We start from the raw sequence: 22,556 nt of genomic DNA, 5'->3' as shown, positions 1-22,556 counted from the left end.
GGCATCATTTCTATGCGGATGATATCCAACTTTACAACTCACTCCACTCGCTCTCTGATCCCTCTATTGCCACCTGTTGTCACTCTGTCAATCAACAGATGGCTACATCATCACTAAGGAATGCTTCAAAGACATTCAAAATCTTTTAAGAGTCCTCTTTGTTCCATGTCTCTGACTCTTCTATCACTCTGCTTAATTCAGACTTGTATTCCTTGGGCCAGAAATCATGTAACCTGTGACAAACTTTTTTGTCTTCCGTCATCTTCCATATTGAATTCTGTCCTTCACTACTTCCAGAACATTCACAGAGTTATCCTTACTTCAGATTCTGCTTTGCATATCTTATGCTCTATGCCTTAATCACTTCCCATCTTGGATAAAGCAGTTCATTACATTTTAGTCTTCATAAAATCCTACTCTCCTAACTTTTCCGATCAATATGCAGGAACCAGAATACTATCTTACTTGAGAAAGTGGGGGCCCCGCAACCTATCCTTCATCAATTTACAGGCTTTCTTAACATCTCTGAATCCAATTTTAAAAACTGTGAAAAATATGAAAATGTTTACAAGAATGGTTCAAAAAACTCAAAAACAATGACAATAGCACCATTGTTTTGGATAGAAGGATAGTATTTTTAATACAGGAATTGCTTTCCTGAATTTGTTGGCCTTTGGATTTATACCAGATTATCTCTCAGCACTCATATGAACCTTCTCCTTTGCTCATCCAATCTTAGCTTCCTCTTATCCATTGCCTCTTTCGTTCACTCTTCACAGGTGGAGGAGCAAGCCCACTTTTTCACTTCTCCTAGATTCACCTAATCTCAAACTCAGGATATGTCTACACTGCAATAAAACACCTGGAGCTGGCCTGTGTCAGCTAACTCAGGCTTGCAGAAGTCAGGCTGCAGGCCTATAAAATTGTGATGTAGATATCTGACCTTGTGCTGGAGCCTCGGCTCTGGGATGCTCCCCACCTGTGGGATCCTAGAGCCCAGGCTCCAGCCCAAGCCCAATATCTTCACTGCAATTTTACAGCCCTGCAACCTGAGTCAGCTGAGATGGGCCAGCCATGGGTGTTTTATTGCAGTGTAGACACTCTCTATTCCTTCCTTCTGAACCACTGCATTCCATTCCAACTTCTTTGTTGCTGCTTCATGTAGATGATAAAGTAGGGAAAGAAGATCTCCAATGCTGTCCCAGTCCTGGAACACTGACTTTCAAAGACTGCCATTCCACCACTACACAGAAGATGCCAAAGGAAGCCATCAGCAAATAGATTAAATTTAGCTAAATCCTTTCTTTCACTTCACTGTGATACATGGATGATATATATATGAAAGGAGGTGAAACCATATCAGAAGAGAGGGTGGAGGAATCTGGGTACAAGTACAGGGGGCCTGCAGCTGTAGTGAGCGGACGCCAATAGGTGAGTGAAAAGTTGTGTGTGTGCAAGGGTATGAGCACATGTCCCTCTTAACCCCCCTCAATCCCACAAGCCTATCCAGAAAGTCCCAGAAGTTGATTTGTGAAATTTATACAAAGTGTGAAACTACACAGAGGTTTTGAGGCTGGAGAGAAAGATAAACAGTGAAGTGAACTATATGGCAGGGAGTGGCTCTCAAACTGTGAGAAGTTCTTAATAGAGAGATAGTCTATCATCTACCTTTACATTCACCATAGCCAGGCTTCACCTCACCTCCCATTTGCTATCACATGAACCACCTTTCCTCCCATTTGCAACCCCACCATAGCATTCCTATGGCAACTACAGCAATTGCTTACATAGAAACGCAATCGGAAAATATTTATTTTTAGCTCTCTTTTAACGGAACGTAACAGCTGGAAACAAGAAGAGCCAGCATCACGTGATTAGTCAGCTCTCTTCAAGATACCAGCAAGTACTCTGTGGACCACGAGCCACAGATTGGCAACGATTGCCAAGAGAGTTGCCATTCTTGAGGGTTTGGGGTGGGGGTGGGAGAGGGCCTAGGAGGGGCATAGGAACATGGTGGCAAATGGCACTGACATGCAGCAGCACCTTGCATTGCACCTCCTTGACCTCAGTGACAAGCTGGGCCCCTACATTGTGCCTCTTATGTTGGGATGCACTATGAGGCCAGGCGGGAGCTTCCCCAACCCCGGGATGCCCCCTTCACCCACAGGGTTCAGGAGGCTCCCAAGAGGGAGGGAGGGAACCCTGGTGATGCTGATAGCAGTGGCACAGGGGGTAACAGGAGGGTGCTAGGGAGCCATGGTGGGAGCCTGCAGGGGAGGGGGGAGGGGAGAGGTGTGTATGGGGGCCGACAGGGGGCTTTACACCACACAGGCGGCCGGGAAAGGACGGGAGGGGTCACAGAGCGCCCAGCGCACCGCACAGGCTGCTGGGAAAGGAGAAGTAGACGGGAGGGGAAGCTAGGGAGGTGGGGTGGTGTCGTCACACCGCACAGGCTGCTGGGAAGGCGAGGCGCCCGCACGGCAACGTCAGGAGGCCGCAGCAGCAGCAGCCTCCCAGCGTGGCTGTGTTTTCTTCCAGCCACGTGCCCCCCTGTCACCCCGGCAACCGGGAGCAGCTTCTCGCGGGGAGACTCTCGTGAGAGCTGCGGCTGTATAAAGGGCCCGCTCTCGGGCGGGGCGGGCCGGAAGGCGCGGCGCGGCGGCGGGTTTGAAGGCAGCGGCGGGAGGTGAGACGTGAAGCCGCCGCTGCCGCGCCGCGCCCGGCGGGGCCGGGGTATTGCCGGGGAGCGCGGGGCGGTCCGGGCGCTGGGTGGCTGCAGCCCCGTTTCCCAGCGGGTCCGTCCCGCAGCCCGGCGCCGAGCTGAGGGGAAGGGAGGTGAAGGAAACACTGAGCTGAATGCGGCAGGGGCCTGGCCGCCGCCCGGGGATGGGGCGGGGGGCGCGGGGCAGAGGAGAGGCTGAGCAGGGCCGGAGACCGCTAAGGCCCTAGGAAGGGCCAGAGCGCTCAGTGGTCCCTCTAGTCCGGAGTGCCCTGTCTTCAGAAGTGGGGTAATTATCAAGGGCTCCATCCCCTGACGTCCCGTCTCAGCTTCTGGGAGTCCGAGGCTTCGTGTGGCCAGAAGGAGGGTGGGGTTGCATCTCTGATGATCTTGGCTAAGGGCTACAGTGACCACATCTCAAATGTGAAAAATCAGGCTGGGGTAAAACAAAGCCCCTGATATTGGAACAGTCTGGTCACCCTACGAATAACCATGGGTGGACCTATCTTCCATGAATGTAGCTAATTCTTCTTTGAACCAAGTTATAGTTCTGGCTTTAGTCACATCCCCTGGTGACCAGTTCAAGAGGTTTACTGTGCATTGGGTGAAGTACTTCCTTATGATAGCTTTAAACCTGTTGTCTTTTAGTTTCATGACTCATGACCCGCACCAAGACACCCTGGTTCTCTCTCCGTACGGGATGGAGTCTATCAGGAGACAGACCATAGAAGTGAACAGTCCTGCAGTGAGCTGGGTGGGATGGGCCACTCAATGAGTTTCTTCCATGTCATATCCTTGCTATTCCACAAACAGTGTATGAGTTCAACACCATGGATAACTCTGATTTCGTAAACGCAATATCTGAAAAGCTATAGTAACCAACGGAAGGGAGGCGAGGGGAAGAGATAAAGGTGATCATTTAACTGTAGCTCTGCCTGCCTTGTCTTGAGTGCTTAATTACAACCATTATCATTGCATAGTGTGTTTTGGCTGCCTCTCTCAGGCATGCTTTCCCTGCAGAAAATTACTGCAAAATCAACATGGATGTTATGAAATCAAATATATGCAATTTAGGGAAAGCTGAATCTTTACTCTGCCCTTATTTGTTGACACCCTAGAATATGGACTGTATAACATATTGTGGGTGGCTTTTTTTTTGAAAGCGCCTCCGTGGTTTACGGTGCACAAATCACATTGGCTTTCAATGTTTTCAATGTTACATGTGCTCCTAATTCACTTAGATAATAGAAAATCCCAACCTGCAAATACATAGTGGAACATCTGACTTGCAGTTAATTCTGATTCACTCTGTCTTGGTTTGAGTTAGTGTCATGATCTGCAAACAAACGTATCTAAAGAAAATCTGAGAAAGTGGTGTTATAGATGTTTAAAGGTTCCTGAGTTTGAGTTTGTCCATTATTGTGATGCGTGCTAGCTGGAAGACTGGATAAAGGCTCAAACTTCCTAATTTTAAACGTATGTAAATTATGGTGCTAACAAAAGCTTTTCTTCCTTAACTGAGGTTTTAATAAAAATAATTACAACTATTTTGCATATCCATAAAGCCTTCCGCCTAAGGATAAGAATGCTTTGCAAACATTAAGTCCCTTTGACAGGTTTTTTTTTAACAGATGTGGTGACTGAGATATCGGTCAACTACAGAACTAGGATAGAACGCAGATTTTTTTTTTTTTTAGTATTTTGCTTTAGCCCTTTGCTTCTTTCCTTAAATTTTGAACTCGGGCATGCTCAGCCTGGAGTTTTGCCTCAGAAGTGAGAGTAATTCAAAGCTGAAAGGTCTTGCAGCCATCCCAACACTTAAAGCCATCATAGGTTTGCGTTGGCTTTTAAAAAAACTGAACGTTCCATACATTGTAAAGGTTAATAACATTAACTTGTACTTTCAACACTGATTTGTGTTGTTCTGACTGAGACATAAAAATCAAATAGTCTGAAGACAGCACTGTACCATAACTGTATAAACTTGATAAGAAATTTCCTTTAGGATTATACTGATAAATCATTAAAACTGAGACAAAGAGATCATATTTTAAGGCATAAGATGTGGAATTAAGGTTGAGTTTTCAACTTTAACTCTGCATTTCCTGACTCAAACGCTTGGTATTTCAATCTTAACATTTCATTAATACTAACTTCTTTTGCTTGGAATTTCATTGCTTGCATGTAATGGCTCTGTAGTATCAGTCAGGTTCAAAGCCTTATTTAAGACCCACTTCTATTTTCATGTAAAAAAAAAAAAAGCCCTTGAAACTTTGCACATCTACACTCACAGAAAGGAAGGTGGGTTTTTTGGCAAAGTTGGAAGTAAATGTCTGAAAAGTATTAGGGTTTGTCTTCATGTACAGTCTACAGCAGTAAAAGCTTTAGTGAAAACACTCCTAGGCTGACAGGAGAGCTTCTCCCATTGGTGTAGTTAATCCACCTTCCTCAGAAGCGATAACTGTGTTGACAGGAGAAGCTCTCCTGTCCACATAGCACTGTCTACGTGGTGGGAGGTTAAGTTGGTATAACTAAGTTGCTTAGGGGTGTGGATTTTTCACACCCTGAGCAATGTAGTTATACTGATATTGGTCTGTAGTGTAGACCAGATAAATTATCTCTTATGCTAAGATTGTACAGGATGGGGACTCAGAGGAACAATCTTCACAGCCCAAATTAGTTTTAAAAGCCTTTTAATAGATTGTTACTAATCCATAGTTGATGGAATATGATCTTATTCTCATTTATTTGTATGTTTGTCATCAGGCCTTGTATCTGAGTTTGTACCATGTGGAATTAGTTAAGTCTTGACATCTTGTTGCAACCATAATATTAAGCAATAAAATCTTTCTTTTAACAGGCATCTTGGATTTTGTGCAACAGAGTGAAAGACAGTGGAATAAGCAGTGAAACGTTTTTAATCTGGTTGACTTGAGTTCCTTTGTTGGAACAAAAGTAAACTGGTAGAAGATGCCGGCTGGGAAAGTTTTGCAGCCTGTACTAAAAATGAAAGTGGATGAACTCTTCCTGTGCTGGCTCAGTCAGCCTACAACCCAGTCGATGTTAAAGGATTGTTTGAGAAGGATCAAGAATGAAGAGAAGACTGAAATTGGTAGTGGAGATGCTGGGGACAGTGAACCTCTCATTTTTACTAATAAAACCTCCAAATCTAAACAAAGTGTGCTAGATAACCTGATATCTCCTTTGGTGACTCCTTCCAGTCCTCCTCATCTTTCCACAGCTCTCCCCCTAGGAACTTCAACTAGCCCAAGAAACCTATCTAATATTAGAGGAATACGTAGATCTGCAGGGACAAGAACAGTAAGTTCCTTTACTTTCTGAGACTTGAATTAGAATACCTTTTGTAATAGGTGAACCTAAGGTGTGTGGTGTTGAGTTATGAGGCTGTTTTTGTTTCACCACTGCATTCAATCAAAAAGTGAGTTAGTGGCATAAATAGCTAATGTTCGCTAATACTTGTCTAAACTACCAAGAGACTGGTTTCAGAATAGCAGCCGTGTTAGTCTGTATCTGTAAAAGGAAAAGGAGTACTTGTGGCACCTTAGAGACTAACAAATTTATTTGAGCATAAGCTTTCATGAGCTACATCGATTGCATCTGATGAAGTGAGCTGAAGCTCACGAAAGCTTATGCTCAAATAAATTTGTTAGTCTCTAAGGTGCCACAAGTACTCCTTTTCTGTTTACCAAGAGACTGATAATCTTATAGCTGATTGAAGATTACTCAAAACAAGAAACTTTCAAGCATTTTGTTTCCCTCTTGAATCTCCAGTTCTTCAAAATCAACAACGGTGGTAGTTATTCAGTACTGTGAAGTGTAACAAAGTAATGTAAAAGGACACTTGCCAGCAAGTTAAAGAAGTATGGGCTGGATGAATGGACTATAAGGTGGATAGAAAGCTGGCTAGATTGTCGGGCTCAATGGGTAGTGATCAATGGCTCCATGTCTAGTTGGCAGCTGGTATCAAGTGGAGTGCCCCAGGGGTCGGTCTGGGGGCCGGTTTTGTTCAATATCTTCATAAATGATCTGGAGGATGGTGTGGATTGCACCCTCAGTAAGTATGCAGGTGACACTAAACTGGGAGGAGAGGTAGATACGCTGGAGGGTAGGGATAGGATACAGAGGGACCTAGAGAAATTGGAGGATTGGGCCAAAAGAAATCTGATGAGGTTCAACAAGGACAAGTGCAGAGTCCTGCACTTAGGACGGAAGAATCCAATGCACCACTACAGACTAGGGACTGAATGGCTCGGCAGCAGTTCTGCAGAAAAGGACCTAGGGGTTACAGTGGACGAGAAGCTGGATATGAGTCAACAGTGTGCCCTTGTTGCCAAGAAGGCCAATGGCCTTTTGGGATGTATAAGTAGGGGCATTGCCAGCAGATGGAGGGACATGATTGTTGCCCTCTATTCGACATTGGTGAGGCCTCATCTGGAGTACTGTGTCCAGTTTTGGGCCCCACACTACAAGAAGGATGTGGAAAAATTGGAAAGAGTCCAGCAGAGGGCAACAAAAATGATTAGGGGACTGGAACACATGAGTTATGAGGAGAGGCTGAGGGAACTGGGGATGTTTAGTCTGCGGAAGAGAAGAATGAGGGGGGATTTGATAGCTGCTTTCAACTACTTGAAAGGGGATTCCAAAGAGGATGGCTCTAGACTGTTCTCAGTGGTAGCAGATGACAGAAAAGGAGTAATGGTCTCAAGTTGCAGTGGGGGAGATTTAGGTTGGATATTAGGAAAACCTTTTTCACTAGGAGGGTGGTGAAACACTGGAATGCGTTACCTAGGGAAGTGGTGGAATCTCCTTCCCTAGAAGTTTTTAAGGTCAGGCTTGACAAAGCCCTGGCTGGGATGATTTAGTTGGGGATCGGCCCTGCTTTGAGCAGGGGGTTGGACTAGATGACCTCCTGAGGTCCCTTCCAATCCTGATATTCTATGATTCTATGACACTAAACTCTGACAAATATAATATCGTACACTCTGAGCTGTATATCTCTGTTGCAACTCTTACTAGATGCTAAACGTACCACAGTGAATGCTACATGTGCAGGAAAATCGTTTCCTCCTAGAGGATTAGAAATTGCAGAAATTTGTTTTAATGAACTTAGCATCTAAGATCTGGTCTACACTGTCGGGGGAGGGGGATCGATCTAAGTTACGCAACTTCAACTACACGAATAATGTAGCTGAAGTCGACATACTTAAATCTACACACCGTGGTGTCTTTACTGCGGTGAGTCGACTGCTGATGCTCCCCCGTCGACGCTGCCTGCGCCTCTCGCTTTGATGGATTACCGGAGTCAACGGTAGAGAACTCGACTGTCAATTTATCGCATCTAGTCTAGATGCGATAAATTGACCCCCGCTGGATCAATCACTGCCAGTCGATCCAGCGGGTAATGTAGGCAAGCCTAATAAGTTAGTATCCACTCTTATGTGGGTGTGCGTCTGATAAAATCTACTACTGGTTGGATTTACAAGCTATACTAGTGTCTGAAATTGGTATTAGGGATTTCATTTGACTAAAGATGTGGAGTAGAGCCTTACAAACTGACATCTCTGGTTGGAAGCTCAAGTTCACTGATTATCCAAGGGCCACATGGCACTTTTCCTGGTGCTAATACAGTGCAGTGTGCTTTACTAGAGTCTGAAAAATTTTCCATACACACCTAACTCTACAAAGGGAGTGGTACTATCTACCAATAGAAGGACAACATCCTGGTGAGAAGCCTAGGCCCAAATTTTTAAACGTAGTTAGGTGTTGCTTTTGTTCAGCATTGCAAAACCTAAGTCTCTTTGCCTTAGGTGTCTAAATCACTTTGAAAATGAGGCTTAAACTCCTAAGTCAGTTCATCATTGCAGTGCTGAGTGAAGAAACATTTAAATCCCTTTAAAAATCTAGGCCTCAGTCCCTTGTTATCCTTAAGCTCTGGGAAGATTAACTAATATTTTGCCTTTGCTTCTGGAGGGTCATCACTTGTATCCTTTTCTGCTTAGTAGATGTATAACTTGAAGTTCTATCAGTATTGTGTAGAGGCTGAATGATTTATTGCCTCAGACTTTGTGGGAATCTGGTTTTAAGTATGTGCTTTTCTTTCCACTTGTTCGATTTATGATGGGCACAGGTGCTTTCAATTTGAATTCTCAGTGGAAGACTGCTGGCTGTAGAATCTCTTATCCAGGAAATCAGAATGAGTTCAATCTTGCTTTTTCCCCCCCCCCCCCAAAACCAGTAGCTGCAGAGTGGTCTTAACATTTCTCAGTGAAAAAATCCTCCAGAAATTATCTTTATTGTGAAAGCATCATAAAATAGAACGAAAGTGAAGAACCTTAGTTATGTGGACTAATGCTCTTTTGTTATGCAGATACTATGATTGTATTACAAATGCGTGAATTCATAGAAATTGCATATCAGAGTAGTATTGAGCCAGTTTGGTTTTTTTATTCCTTCCTAGTACAGTAAGGCTAAGTCTGGTATCTGTTTTCCAGCACTTTCCTGACTGGCAAAGGAAAAGCTAAGGATTGAGGATGGAGGGGTAGGGAATTTAGGTGGATCATTGGTGGATTTACAGCTTGCTATAGTTAAAAAGAAACAAAAAAACCTGTGACCTGGTCATCCAGATTTTGTGCCCATCTTTCTGCATGAATCTGTCCAGGTCCAGACAGGAGCTCTGAGTACAGGAATACTATTTGTGTGGAAGCCCAGGGACGAATGCTTACTGACTCTAGAAGCCAAATCTCAGACTCAGTAGCCATATAGATGAAGTAGTGTTGATTATACAGACATATCCATAAAATAGCATGTGATGATATACCTTTTAATCAAGGAAAAGGCTAGCTTTCTAAAAGACTAGGTCTGAGGGAAAGATGTATTACTGCTTATCCTTAATTTAATTTGGTTCTGCCATAGAGCAGAGTACTAGGTAAACAGATGTGAAGACATTTTCTTTCTCCCTATAGTGATAAACTTACCAGGCACCATATTTTGTACAGAACCTCAGACTTGATTGCACTTTAACAGAAAGTAATAGTTTTGTCAGTAGGTGGTATGTTTCTAAGCTCTCCTTTCATAAAGCTCCTGACTTATAGTGAAGGCCTCAAGTATTGGGCAGTGTTGCAGAATTTGCTGCAGAACTGTTCTAAATTTTTAATCTTTTAAAAAAAAAAATGGCAGCTAGCCTTCACTGTTATGATAAAATCCTAAAAATGAGAACTGAGTGTAAACCAATGCAGAGTCTTCATGCAGTCTGAAATTATTTCTGAGGGCTTGTTTAAACAGTGTGGTAATGTGCACTCAAGGGGTGTGAATTCTCAAGCCCATCAACATGATGCACACTAACTGGCCCTTGTAGATCTTGCTGGCATGAGCTAAAAGTTCTTAGTGCCCGTTAACATAGTGCTGTTTGAAACGGGACTGCAAGGGCCAGTTAGTGCGCAACATGTTGATGGGTTTTAGAATTCATACTCCTTGAGCATGTATTGCCGTACTGTGTAGACAAGCCCAGAGACACATGAGCTGCCTCATCTCCGTGGGCTGATAAAATGTTGTTGGTTTAAAAGTTAAATATCAACACTACTGAATATTATAGCAAAAACATCCAACTGTCATCCTAAATTGCTTTCCAGACACTTTCAAGTCAGAAACTACCACTAACCTAATCAAGTTGCCCCAATTTCCAGTTTCCCCCTCTTCTTCAACTGCTTATATGTTTTACTTGTGTTGTCTCTGCAAAGTCTGCAGCATGTTATAAACTGAAAATGGCAACATAAAATTTAACCTGTTTAAATGTGTGGCCTAATTCATCACTGTCCTATGGACCTTTTAAAGTGTGAAGTGGTGTAAGACCCCCCTGGACAGCACTACTAGTGCGGTAGGGGTTCCTGCCAGTAACTGGGGCAGGCTCTGCATGGGTCAGAGAAGACACGGTGAAGGCAGATCAGAGACAGGAGCCATGGGGGGCAGATCGGAAGTGGGAGAATCTAGCTGGGGCAAACCTGCGCCCCAGGAATTGTCTGTGCAATGGCTCATAGGAGTGCTTGCAACAGGACCATAAGTTAAGGCATCCCGTGACACAAGGATACAACATCTGATCTATGGGATTGCTGTACTAGCTTTATAGTACTGTATTCATTTTCACATCTAGTCCAGTAACCTGCAGTTTTGAATTTAAATAAAGGTGCCCCAGAACTCAGTGTGGAGTAGAAGTGTGCTACAGAATTTGTCTAGTTTCTTGATTTATAATAGCACAGTGGCAATAGTTGCCTCTTGTTTGAGGCCTGAAAACAACTTATTAGGCGTTTAATTATCTGTAGGCTTAAAGTTCCATTATAGCAGAGCAGATGGCAAATGAATGAGTTGGTCTTCCATTACCAAACATAGGCAAAACTACTGAAGTCACAACCTCTCACATTTCAGTGCAATAGGCACCAGAATTTATCTGTAATGTAAGGATAATTCTATAAATATACTAAAAGTAATAACTATTTGATAGCAAGGAATTGCAACAGTTCTTGTTTGAAGCCTTCTTGGTGACAACAATAGAAAAAAATGATGGTTTGGAGAGAGAATTTTTATGTTTCTAACACATGTATAGCGGGAGGAAAACTAAAATTTTGGCAAAAAATACACTTGGGATTTGGTTCCATGGTTATGTCACTAGAAACCCTTTGAAGGATATTGGAGTCTTACAGATTACAGTAGTTTGCTTGGCAATCTGAATACTCTGCAAACTGTGTACCGCAGATAGCCCAATGCATCTAACAATCTACTTCCCCAATTAAGTATACCAGTTGTTAAAGAGAACTGAAAATGTTGAATATTCATAATGGGGAGTAGGGGAAGTCATAAATGAAAATCTAACCTTCATTTAGATGGTGGAGTGGCTTTTATAATACTGTTTAGAAATGACCCTTATAAGCTCAGTTCCCACCCAAAATTTGGGTTCTAAGCTACAGAAAACTTGTATGAACACTGGTCTAATTTTATTATCAGCGGAAGTGAACCTTCATCTTAAATGTTTCTCTTCTATAAAACACAGTATGTTTAAGAAATAAAAGTTGCTTTAGAATAATGTGCATTTGCTGGGTACATCAACCCTTAAAATAACACCCTTGGTATAATTGCAGGTTCTCCTATGGCTGCTAACTTTCTTATAGATTCCAGAATCTACCCTTTTGTCCTTCAGATGCATTCACAAACCACCCATTATAATGTTAAATAGAATGCATCTGTTTGTGTATGTGTACTTAATCATGCTTCCAAGATGAGTTCAAACAGATTTACCTACAGCTAGTTTAAATATAAGTGAAATTTGGAATCCTAATCTTCCATAAATGAAAAACAAGTTCCTAATTGTAAAAATAGCTTGTAATGTAGCTTCAGTAATCCAAATTTAGGTTCTAAACAGGAACCATAAGAGAGATAGGAAAAAAATTAAGATATAATATTGTAGCATTTGGGACTATGTTCCAAAAGGTGATATAAGAGAAGGGTCCTACTTCTAGTAAGGAATAGTGGAAGAATGAACAGAATTTCCTAGAGCTGCCTAAAATTTCGCTACAGCCAACTTCTTTCAAAGTCTCTGCTCTTTTAATGCAAAAGGGAAATGTATGCATGCGCTTTGCGGTTACTGAAGTATATATTTTCTTTCGGGCAGAGGCCTCTTGCATCACAACCTTCGGTACATTTGGGCTGAGTCACTGAACTCTGATATTCATTTCTGGAATTATCACAAATAACATACAGGGCATGCAGTGGTGCTGAATACCTACAAACAGATTTCAGGAGATAACAATGAGACCTGAATTATAATTCTCTTTGGGGTTAGTCTCTATAAAAGGGTTTTGCGTCCTGAGAAAACAGGTCTTATCTGAAGGGAGGGAAATCTTGTTTCTCCTGGGCCATATTCCCCACACAATCAGGGGAGAGGCAGGAAGAAAGATAATTGAGACAGTCCTCCGCTAATGTAGAACATAGAGTACACCATTCTTTAGCCAGTAAAAGTGCCAGTCATATTTGAAGATAAGCTGTGTTTGTGCTACGTCAAAGCCACTGATGATTCAAGCAGCTAAAAGCCAGTAAGTTAGAGGATGAAGACTTGGAAGGAGTTAGTTTGTGTGCTGTTGCATGGACAGCATAAAGGATACTCATTGTGGTATGTGCTTCCATGATGATCTGTCCTGAACCAAATCTGGCACATTAGAGTGGGATGCCTGTGAGGAACAGATGTCTGTTATTCAGCCATCATGTTTAGGTCTGGGTTTTTTCATCTTGCTTTTACTGGGTCAATGTCAAAGATGACTTTTGCAGGGAAGTTGGTAGGCATTCAGAGCATCTGACTGCACCACTTCGGAGAGAAGGATCTGTTTAGTTAGAAAAAGGATCTATTCATTCAACTTGAATTTTTACCATTTTCAAATCATGTTTTCAATCATTTGGAGATGCTTCATGTGACTGGTGTCCAACTCCTTTTCAATCTTAACAGTACAGGCCATGTTTCAGTCCCATATGTCAAAAAACTGACCACTGAAGCATTTATATAATCCTCAGCTTTGTGTGTCTACTTATCTTAGTAGCCCAGATTGATATTCTGGTTTTAAAAACTGAGAAAGCAGGTGCAGAATTGAACTTGATTTGTTTTAAGTTATGTAAAGTTACTTTACTTGTAAAGTCCACCAACTAATTTTAACCTGGGTTTCACTTTATTTTTGCTCTTAAATATTCACACAGAGAAAATGCCCTCATTGCATAAACTCTTTATATATTATTTTACTTGTTTTTACTTTACTATTTTATTTACCTCTCCGAACCCGAAACCAACCTGAGGACTTGCTTAGATAATTTAATATCATGATACAGCTCATAGATAAATAACTAGCTTTTGAATAAGGGATATTTTACAAAGTTTACTTTTCTTGTGTAGTCTTTCAGTGTTGATGGAAGTTATATTAATTAACACTGCTTTTTGGAGAAAAATTTAAAACATGTAGTCTTGAGCTTAAATGCAACTATACAAAAGCTACATTAAAGGAATGTTAAGGTTGCAAAGTCAAGCACTCAAAGGTTAAGAAAAGCCAGAATTAAGGTTGCACATTCAACTTTAATTTTGCCCTCGTGTGTGTGCATTGATTTATATGATCACTGTTTCCCACAGGACCCCCTGCCTCACTCAGTGTACAGGAGGCTTATAACTTGACCAAACTTGGGGAGATTTTCTCAGGCAACAAAAGGCATGTCCCTAGCACCAGCCTATATTGTGGTCCAAGAGAATCATCTTACTGAACCACCATTGAGGCTGCCCAGATCCTGCCCCAAGGAGTTATCCAGGGCAATAAACTGCTTCATCAATCCTGAATGCTTATAACTTGTATCAAAGCAGAGTTACCAAGCACTGCAAATAACTATTGCCCAACTTTACTGAAATGATCATGTGTGTGCAGGCAGTCTTCTCAAACAGCATGGATTCTCTCTGCCTGAAACCACCAACCAACAGCCTCCCCTGCATTCCCAGAGTATAGTACATTCACTCACGAAGTTCTGAGCATTCTAAAAGGGTCCTGACTCAAGACTTGGGAATCTACCCCATACCCTTCCTGGCTCTTGGGAGTCATGAATAACTGGGTGCCACTGAAATAGCCAATGCATCTTTCAGAGAAGGAATCTTCCCATCCTTTTTCAAACGCGCAATAGTCTGACCAACGCTGAAGAACCCCACCGTGGATACTTAGACCTAGCCAACTATTCCAAGTTTCAAACCTCCTATTCCTGAGCAAGCTCACAGCGAAACTAACAAAAGGCCAATGACAAGCTTGTCTAACTGAAGCTAACATTCTGTACCTGGAATAGTCTGGATTTAGTTCCATGTCCTGGCCTGAAACTGCTATAATGGCACTAATGGACGATTTGTCAGTGGATAGAGAACAGACATCCATTCTCATCCTCCTGTACCTCTCTTCTGCATTTAACACATGACTATGATATACTGCTGTATCACTTGAGAGAGAGATGGTGGGGTCCAGAGTAATGCACTAAAATGGTTTGAGAGTTTCCTGGAGGGATTCACCCAGTAAGTAGTGATGGGAAACTGCATCTCCATCACTAGACCCCTCACTTGTAGAGTTCCACAAGGACAGTTCTCTCTCCAGTCCTTTTCAACATCTGCATGTAACCACTAGGTGAACTGGGTCAGACAATATGGAATCCAGTGCCAGTAATATGTAGATGATACACAGCTCTATTTATCCTTCACCATATATGCCCAAATCACTGCCACCAAGATGGCCTAGTGTTTGGATGAGTTCAGCTCATGTATGAACAGCAGCTGGATGAAGCTAAACCTAAGCCAAACAGAGATGGTGCTGGTGGGCAGAGTTTTCAGCCACAGTGCATTCTCTGTTGATTGAAGGTTCACATCCACAATTAGTCAATTCAGTCCATGATCTAGGATTACTCTTGGATTCCTTGCTGACACTGAGCTCTCACATAGCAACAGTAACACTTACTACCATCTCTGGTTGGCTATGAGACTGCCGCATCCTGTTGGACAACGACCTGGCCTCAGTTATTCATGTCTTTGTCACCTCTCAGCTGGACTACAGCAATGTGGTATATCTGGGCATGAAACCTTCAGTATTTAGGTAACTCCAACTAATATATACACTGCAGTATGCCTCCTCAGCAGCACAGGCACATCACACCCATACTCTGCTCTCTACAATGGCTTCCCACAGAATTTTGAATCAAGTTGAAGGTCTCAGTCCTTATCTTCAGTACGCCCCATGACCTGGGCCCAAGATACTTAAAAGTTCATCTTAATCTCTGGTAAAAAGATCGAGGTCAGCAACTTCACTCCTCTGACACAATGGAACTCAACAATGAGGGTAAAGTTCATCTGTGTGGGAGACAAAACTTTCTCTGAGGACAATCTGAACCTGGAATGAATTCTCCCAAGAACTAAGGTCCCCACAAACCTCACCACTTCACCCTCCAAGTGCAAGGCACATTTTTTTTTGACCTTGACTTCTATAATATAAACACATAGCAAAATTATATTAAAGTTTAAAAAAAAAAAACTCACCGAAACAAAATGCTTCACTACATATGCTTCTCCCTCTGGTGAGAGGATGAGATCCGACAGGTGACAGCTGTCTTGCTTAATGCACTACTGGAAGGCTCTCTGAGCGCAGTATAAAAACCTACATAGACATTCCTTTTACCTGATGATGATGATTGTATCATTGCATGTTTGTTGCATTCCTTTGTTTTTGCTTTTGTATGTTTAAAAAATAAGTTCTTAAAATAGCATTTACTAGATGAAATTGGTGTTGAACTACAATTTGATCACCTATTGTAACTTTGAAACAGGTCAGTATATCCATTATGCTGTAAGAAAGCTTTTGGAACCCCCCAGATTTATTCTTTAGTGGGGAGAAAAACCTTTATTTTACTGTCTGCCCCGGTTATATCTGTGCTCATACAGATTTAGCAGTGCCAAATAAGTATGTTATGTTTCTAGTAAATGTAAAACAGGAAGAAAACTAAAATGCAATTTTTTGGCAAAAACTTTTCCAGTTTTTAACCATCTACAGCAGTTTCAGAAATGTACTTTAATGTTGCAGACAACTTCTATTGCATAGCTTCTTTTCTTACTCATTACTAACGGGTTAATGCCCCAATCTTTGGAATTTGGAGTTGATCCAATGTTGGTGGATGCTCCTGAACTAAGTCCCCGCCCTTCAGCTCAGGTCATCAGATTTTCTGCCTCCAGCAGCTGGTGGTTCATTTTCTTCATTTTATAACTTTATTTTTTTAATTCATTTTTGTACAGTAGCAAGGCGTGTTTCTTTTCCCGCAACTCCCTTGGTTTGGGTTTTTGGTAACAGGGTGGCTTCAATCATTCAGTACTGCAGCGTCTCTTAGGCATTCTTCTGCCCCCATTTGGGCATGGCAGAGCTGGCCTGCAAACACTAGGCTAAATCTGTGAGGCAGCATTTACAGACTTTACAGAGGGTGTATTATGCCCTACCTGCTCACAGCCAGACAACCCTTGTGCTGCCAGACCATGAGTCTCAGTTGGAACTGTATGTTGGGTCTCACCTCTTGCCCCAAGGAGCCATGACTCAACACAAAAGACCAATCAGAAGCTTCTGAGCATTTTAGGAAGATAGTGTCCTTTTCATCCTCAGATTATCTGGCTACCTCAAGGAGGTAAATCCTGCAACAGACCTGGGCTGGAGGGGAGGAAACCCTGAAAGGATTCATAAACCTCCCTGCCTCTCCCTCCCCTCTTCCCTCCTCCCCCCCTCAAGATACCAAACTGGGTTCTCAACTCCCTAGGGAAAGAAGCACAGGGTTCCCTACACAGCTCACAAAATTAGGTGCCTTCCCACAGAGGGACATTTGATGTGATTTGAATAAGACAAGTACAAACAACATGATGAACGTTAACCTGATTTTTTTTAACTCTAATCCTTGCTTACTTACTATGAAAGCAAGCATTGCAGAGGAGAAGCAAATTCCAGAATCTGAGTACATACTTTTAGTTCATTTGGGCAGCTATATCTGATGTCTGAACCAACCTCACCATGCCTAAAAAGCCCCTAAAACCATGGCCAAATGGGAACAGATTAGTGATCCATCAAGTCCAATATTCTGTCTGACTGTGGTTAGTACCAGCTGCTTCAGAAACAGGTGCAAAAAATCATGTAGTGGGCAACTATGGTGTTCACAGGGGAAGTTTCCTCCTATCTTCTGTTAGAAGTTTGCTTATAATTAAGGTATTCGTGTTTATCTCTTTCCCAAAACTAGGGAGTAACCAGGGGTCAAAGCTTTTCTGTGGCAATGCAAATAATATCCTTGGCAGAGAAGAATCCATTACCTTTCCAGACAGTTTACATAAAGGATAGAGAAAAGAAGGGAGAGTTTAAGTCCTCCTCCTAGTCCTCAACTGGTGCAAAATGCACTTTGGACTTGCAAGGTAGTCCAGGAGCTCACACTGCACCAGCAGAAAAGAGCAGATTTCCTGAAGCAGGGACTTCTTCATCTGAATCAGGAATACCTGTAATTAACAACCTGGGCATCAAAACAGAAGTGTAGTTCTGCATAGATTGTCCATTAGCCTCTGATACATTTTGGTATTCATGCAGAACTCAAGATAGGAAATTTTTCATTGGTGTGGTCAGACTACTCAAGATTTTCACATTATCCTTTTGGATACAGTGTGGGGAGGGATAGCTCAGTGGTTTGAGCATTGGCCTGCTAAACCCAGGTTTGTGAGTTCAATCCTTGAGGCGGCCATTTAGGGATCTGGGGCAAAAATTGGGGATTGGTCCCGCTTTAAGCGGGGGGTTGGACTAAATGACCTCCTGAGGTCTCTTCCAACCCTGATAGTCTATTCTGATTGTTCACCACAACCCCAAATCTTCAGAGTGACTGCATCCCAGGATATAGTCCCCCATCTTGTAAGGATGTCTGTGGCCTTCATTCTTTGTTCCTAGCTGTATATATGCATATTGTTTGCTTGTGCCCACTTTACCAACTGATCCATAGTGCTCTGTATCAGTAATCTGTCCTCTTTGTTTACCACTCCCCCAATTTTTATGTCATCACTGATAGAAGTTTGAAGATTTTGTTTTCTTTCAAGTCCTTAAATAGTGTAGGACCATGAACTGATCTGTGCGGGACCCCACTTGGAACTCACCACACAGTGATAGATCTCAAAATGTAACTTGTAAATGTGAAATCATCGGTTAGCCACCTTTTAACCCATTTAATGTAGACCACATTAATTTTATACCATTCATAACATTTTGATAAAAAATAGAAGTACCAAATCAAATGCCTTACAGCAGTCTTAAATATATGACCTTGTCTGAGGAAGATTTGCAAGTAAGATTCAATTTCTTTGCAGCAGCAGCCTTTTGTAGGAAGATGCTAATGTTCCCACATAATTCCTTGTTTTATATAGGGGAACTTCTACTCCTGCTTCTTATTCTACTATACTGCTTATTGTTGTCCTCCTCCTGTGATTCACTGCTTTCTGGTCACTGCCTCCCATTACTGAGAATGAGGAGAGGCGGTGTGGAGCAGAATAGGGAGGAAAGTCTTTTTTTTTGTTTTTGTTTTTTGTGTTAGCGTCATTTCTCATCTCATCCCACCCATCCAGTAGTTTGGTAAACTAACAAAATACAAACCGATTTTTTTTTCTAGAGGGAGACTTTCACATATAATTATCTTAAGGTTAATTTATACATTATGTCAAGTTGTTGTCTTAATGCTAATAATGGGTAGCTGGAGTATTTCTACAGTTTTGGGAGAACCCTTTGTGGCCTAATCTGAAGAGCAGGGCATAAATCCTGGAGCCTCCAGCAACAACAATGGATAATCTCTGAATTACATAGGTAGGTGGCATTAACCTATTAGTGATGATGAATAAGGAGAGAAGCTACTAAGAGAGAGTAAACTGTCAGGTAAGAAATTTGCCATTGCTTATGCTGCATAGATTTTGTTAAGATTTAAACTTAATGACAGTTCTGTAGAATTTGAACTATAAATCCCTATTGTATGATGTCGCAGATCTGGTTGCGGCAAGCTGTACAGACAGAACCCCGAAATCATTACACATGAACACTAAAACATAACTGCATAGACTGGGATACAGCATGTCTGCCTTTGTATGTCTCTCTATAACAGTGTTGCTATGTAGTACAGCCTCAATGGTGGTATTGATTTATTTGTAAATTTAAACATGTTTTGTGTTCAGTAAATGGTAACATAAGATTGAATAGTCCTTTGTCCTGTGCCAGTTGTGCCAGCGCTATACTGCACAGGAAACCACCCTGTGCTCCTGTACAGGACTGGGTGAAGCCCAGTACTTTCATTCCCCTGAATGCAAATACTAAATAAGGATAGCAGTGACAACCAATTCAGGGCTTTGACTTAAAAGCACAACAGGCTTTTTAGTCTTCCAGAGACCATAGATATAATTGCATCAAACATACACTTTTGTGGTATGCTTTCCTGAAAAGATGCTGGTTTTTTTCCTGATGATAGTGTCATTCCACCTCAAGTACTGTGAGAGGGTTATCAGTACTGATATATTCAATATAAAGATGTTTCTCTGGCTCCATGGGAGGAAGGGGCTGCCATAAACTCTTCTTTTTAGATCTGGAAAAATGTAGCTAAGTAATGTTCCTCTGAACAGCATATCATACCTCAACTTCAGTAGTGAAATAATTGCACTTGAGGCAAGTTGGTGTACCACTGGTGTCTTGTATACATTAAGAGTGTCACTGTACAGAACAACTTAGAAAGGAAGCATTGTTTGTCTGACTGAAGAACCAAGTATAAATTTTTGATCTAAGAGACACTGAAGTTATTTATTCACTAGCTTTGCTCTTCTGTTTTACTGTTTTTCTTATGCAGTATTCCTTTGTTGTTCACTCATTGCACATATGACTCTGGAACAAAGAATTTTTCATTTCTCCTCATTGTCTTGGTAACCAGAAAGTTAATTTTGATTAGGCGTGTTTCTTTATTCATGTTAATGTTTTTTTAAAAAAAAAACACACACAAAACAAAAAACCTTCCAATTAGCCATGTTCCAAACCAGCAGCTAAATTTTTATGACTTTTTTAAAAATTCTCAATTTTCTAAATACTAATTTTATTAGTAATAGTGTTTAAATATTGATGTGCTCTTCCTCTGTGTTGCTTTTTGGAATCTTCACTGATGAAAGCAAGTAAAATTCCAGAAGTATAATTAGCTTTCTCCAGAAAATACAATTCACATGAATCCTTTAGGCGTAGGACAAATACGGATTTTGGAAGTTAGATGCAACTCATTTAAGTTCATGAAGTTTCACAGGTTTACACCAGATCTGTCTGATCCAATAATTAAACTCATAACTAATTTAGAGGATTGGACACTTCCTGTTTACCCTACTGTTGTAGTTTGTAGTCACTGGAAAATGCTAACACTGAATTTAAATGGACAACTAGATCAAAGAGAGCAAAATGAAGACTGGTTGTTCCTTAACTACTCAATCTAATATGTTAACATGTTTTGGATTAAATTGGAATCAGAAAAACTTAGTTAGCTCCTTACTTGACATGAGCTAATCATTTCTTGTTTTAAATTGTATCCTCAACTTCCTCCTGTATTGCTAAAGCTAAATTTTGAACTAATGGATACCACAATTGTCCCTTCAAAAGCTAGATGCTGTTAAGCTGTAAAAATGTCCCACTCAAATCTTCAAAAAAAAAAGTGCTACTCCTGCAAATCATTGATTTGTTCCGACATCAATGATAGGTCAGCTTCAATTTTAAGCAACAAAAATGGTCCTTCAGAATGCAAGCACAAAGGCAGCCTTAATTTATAGCAGTCGCTATGTGCCCAAGTTATAATAAAGCTGTAATCCTTTGGGTGGACATGTCTGTAATGTCTGTTTGTGCCACGCTTATCACTTCAAACAGTCTTCTTAGCTGAAATCCATAAAATAGAATTGGTAACCTTAGGTGACCTTAATTTCTCTAAATTGGAGGCTTCATGTTCTAAATGACTGCCTCATGGAAGAAATTAATATAACTAAGTAAAAGCTTCATTGATCTGGGGAAAATGTCAAATTAGTTTTTTCCCCCTATACTTTTCAGTTCATAATGAATGGGTACCAAATTTAAGATTCTAGCTTAATTAGAAAATGAAAATTATGTAATGCACCCCTTTATCTATATAATATACTTCCAATTCTCCAAATAGCATGTGGGACACGCATTTTATTTGGGTAATTGGGAGTTTCGATAATAGAGAGGGCAAGAACTATTCAGCAGTGAGGTATCCACATATACCTCACAGTGGTCTCTGCCCCACCACGACTGCAGCCTCCTCCTCGCCCACCTCATGCCTTCAGGGATCAGTTGTCACCAGCCTTGTGGCATCACAGGGAGTCTTCAGCAGAACTGCAGTCACAGCCCTGCTCATTCACTTCTGCAGAGGGCTTCCTGTGGTGCCATAGGAGCCAGTCAGCAGTAGAGTGGTCACTCCTGCATCCCGGATCCTATCATTCTCCTCGCAGTCCTGGCGGGGGGCCTCTGCTCTATTATCGAAACATATGCATTGTCCGAATCTTTGCCTTGTCCCCCAGCATGAGACGCATGACCTCTGCAGCAAGTATCTCATGCTGTGGGACAAAGAAGTGATTCAGTTAATGTGGCAGTTGGGATAATAGAGTTTTAGATAAATGGGAGCATACTGTAATAGTTAAATTACTGAAAAAGCCCTTCACAGAAGTTAGTTCACCAGGAAGTGTTGTTGCATTTTTAAAAAAGACTAGCTTGCAATCCTTTAGCTGATAAGGATAAAATTTTCAGTTCTGATTTAGTGCATAGTAACCAACCGACTATCAAAGGGGCATGTTTTTACATAAGAATGGCCATACTGGGTCAGACCAGTGGTCCATCTAGCCTAGTATCCTGTCTTCCAATAGTGGCTGGTGCCAGATGCTTCAGAGGGGAATGAACAAAACCAGGCAATTACCATGACCATCTTGGCTAATAGACTTAGATGGACCTATCCTCCATGAACTTACCTAATTTTTTTTTGAACCCAGTTATACTTTTGGCCTTCATGCCTCTGGTAGCAAGTTTCACAGGTGACTGAATTGTATGACAAAGTACTTCCTTTTGGTCGTTTTAAACCTGTTGTCTATTAATTTCATTGGGTGACCTCTAATTCCTGTATTACATGAAGGGGTAAATAACCTTTCCTTATTCACTTTCTCCACGCCATTCAAGATTTTATAGACCTTTATCAAATCCCC

General features: G+C 41.6%; 1 protein-coding gene across 8 annotated transcripts in view; it reads left to right on the top strand.

The window, feature by feature from the left end:
• The first annotated feature begins 2,463 nt into the window (after positions 1 to 2,463).
• The window catches only part of PPP2R3B (protein phosphatase 2 regulatory subunit B''beta), an 88,931-nt gene continuing 68,838 nt past the window's right edge, over positions 2,464 to 22,556 (top strand). For 2 of the 8 annotated variants that reach the window (XM_037899321.2, XM_043537743.1), the window contains exons 1-2: positions 2,473 to 2,686; positions 5,580 to 6,040. In XM_037899321.2, coding sequence (XP_037755249.1) covers positions 5,690 to 6,040 — 351 coding nt within the window. In that variant the 5' untranslated portion in view covers positions 2,473 to 2,686; positions 5,580 to 5,689. Of the gene's footprint in view, positions 3,009 to 3,367; positions 3,631 to 3,989; positions 4,196 to 5,579; positions 6,041 to 22,556 lie in introns of those variants that run through there. The other 6 variants (XM_037899298.2, XM_037899288.2, XM_037899331.2 and 3 more) reach the window with 6 other exon arrangements.

This window comes from Chelonia mydas, chromosome 1, assembly GCF_015237465.2.
Source record: "Chelonia mydas isolate rCheMyd1 chromosome 1, rCheMyd1.pri.v2, whole genome shotgun sequence".
Classification (NCBI taxonomy): domain Eukaryota; kingdom Metazoa; phylum Chordata; order Testudines; family Cheloniidae; genus Chelonia; species Chelonia mydas.
This window is presented reverse-complemented; position numbering and strand designations above follow the sequence as displayed.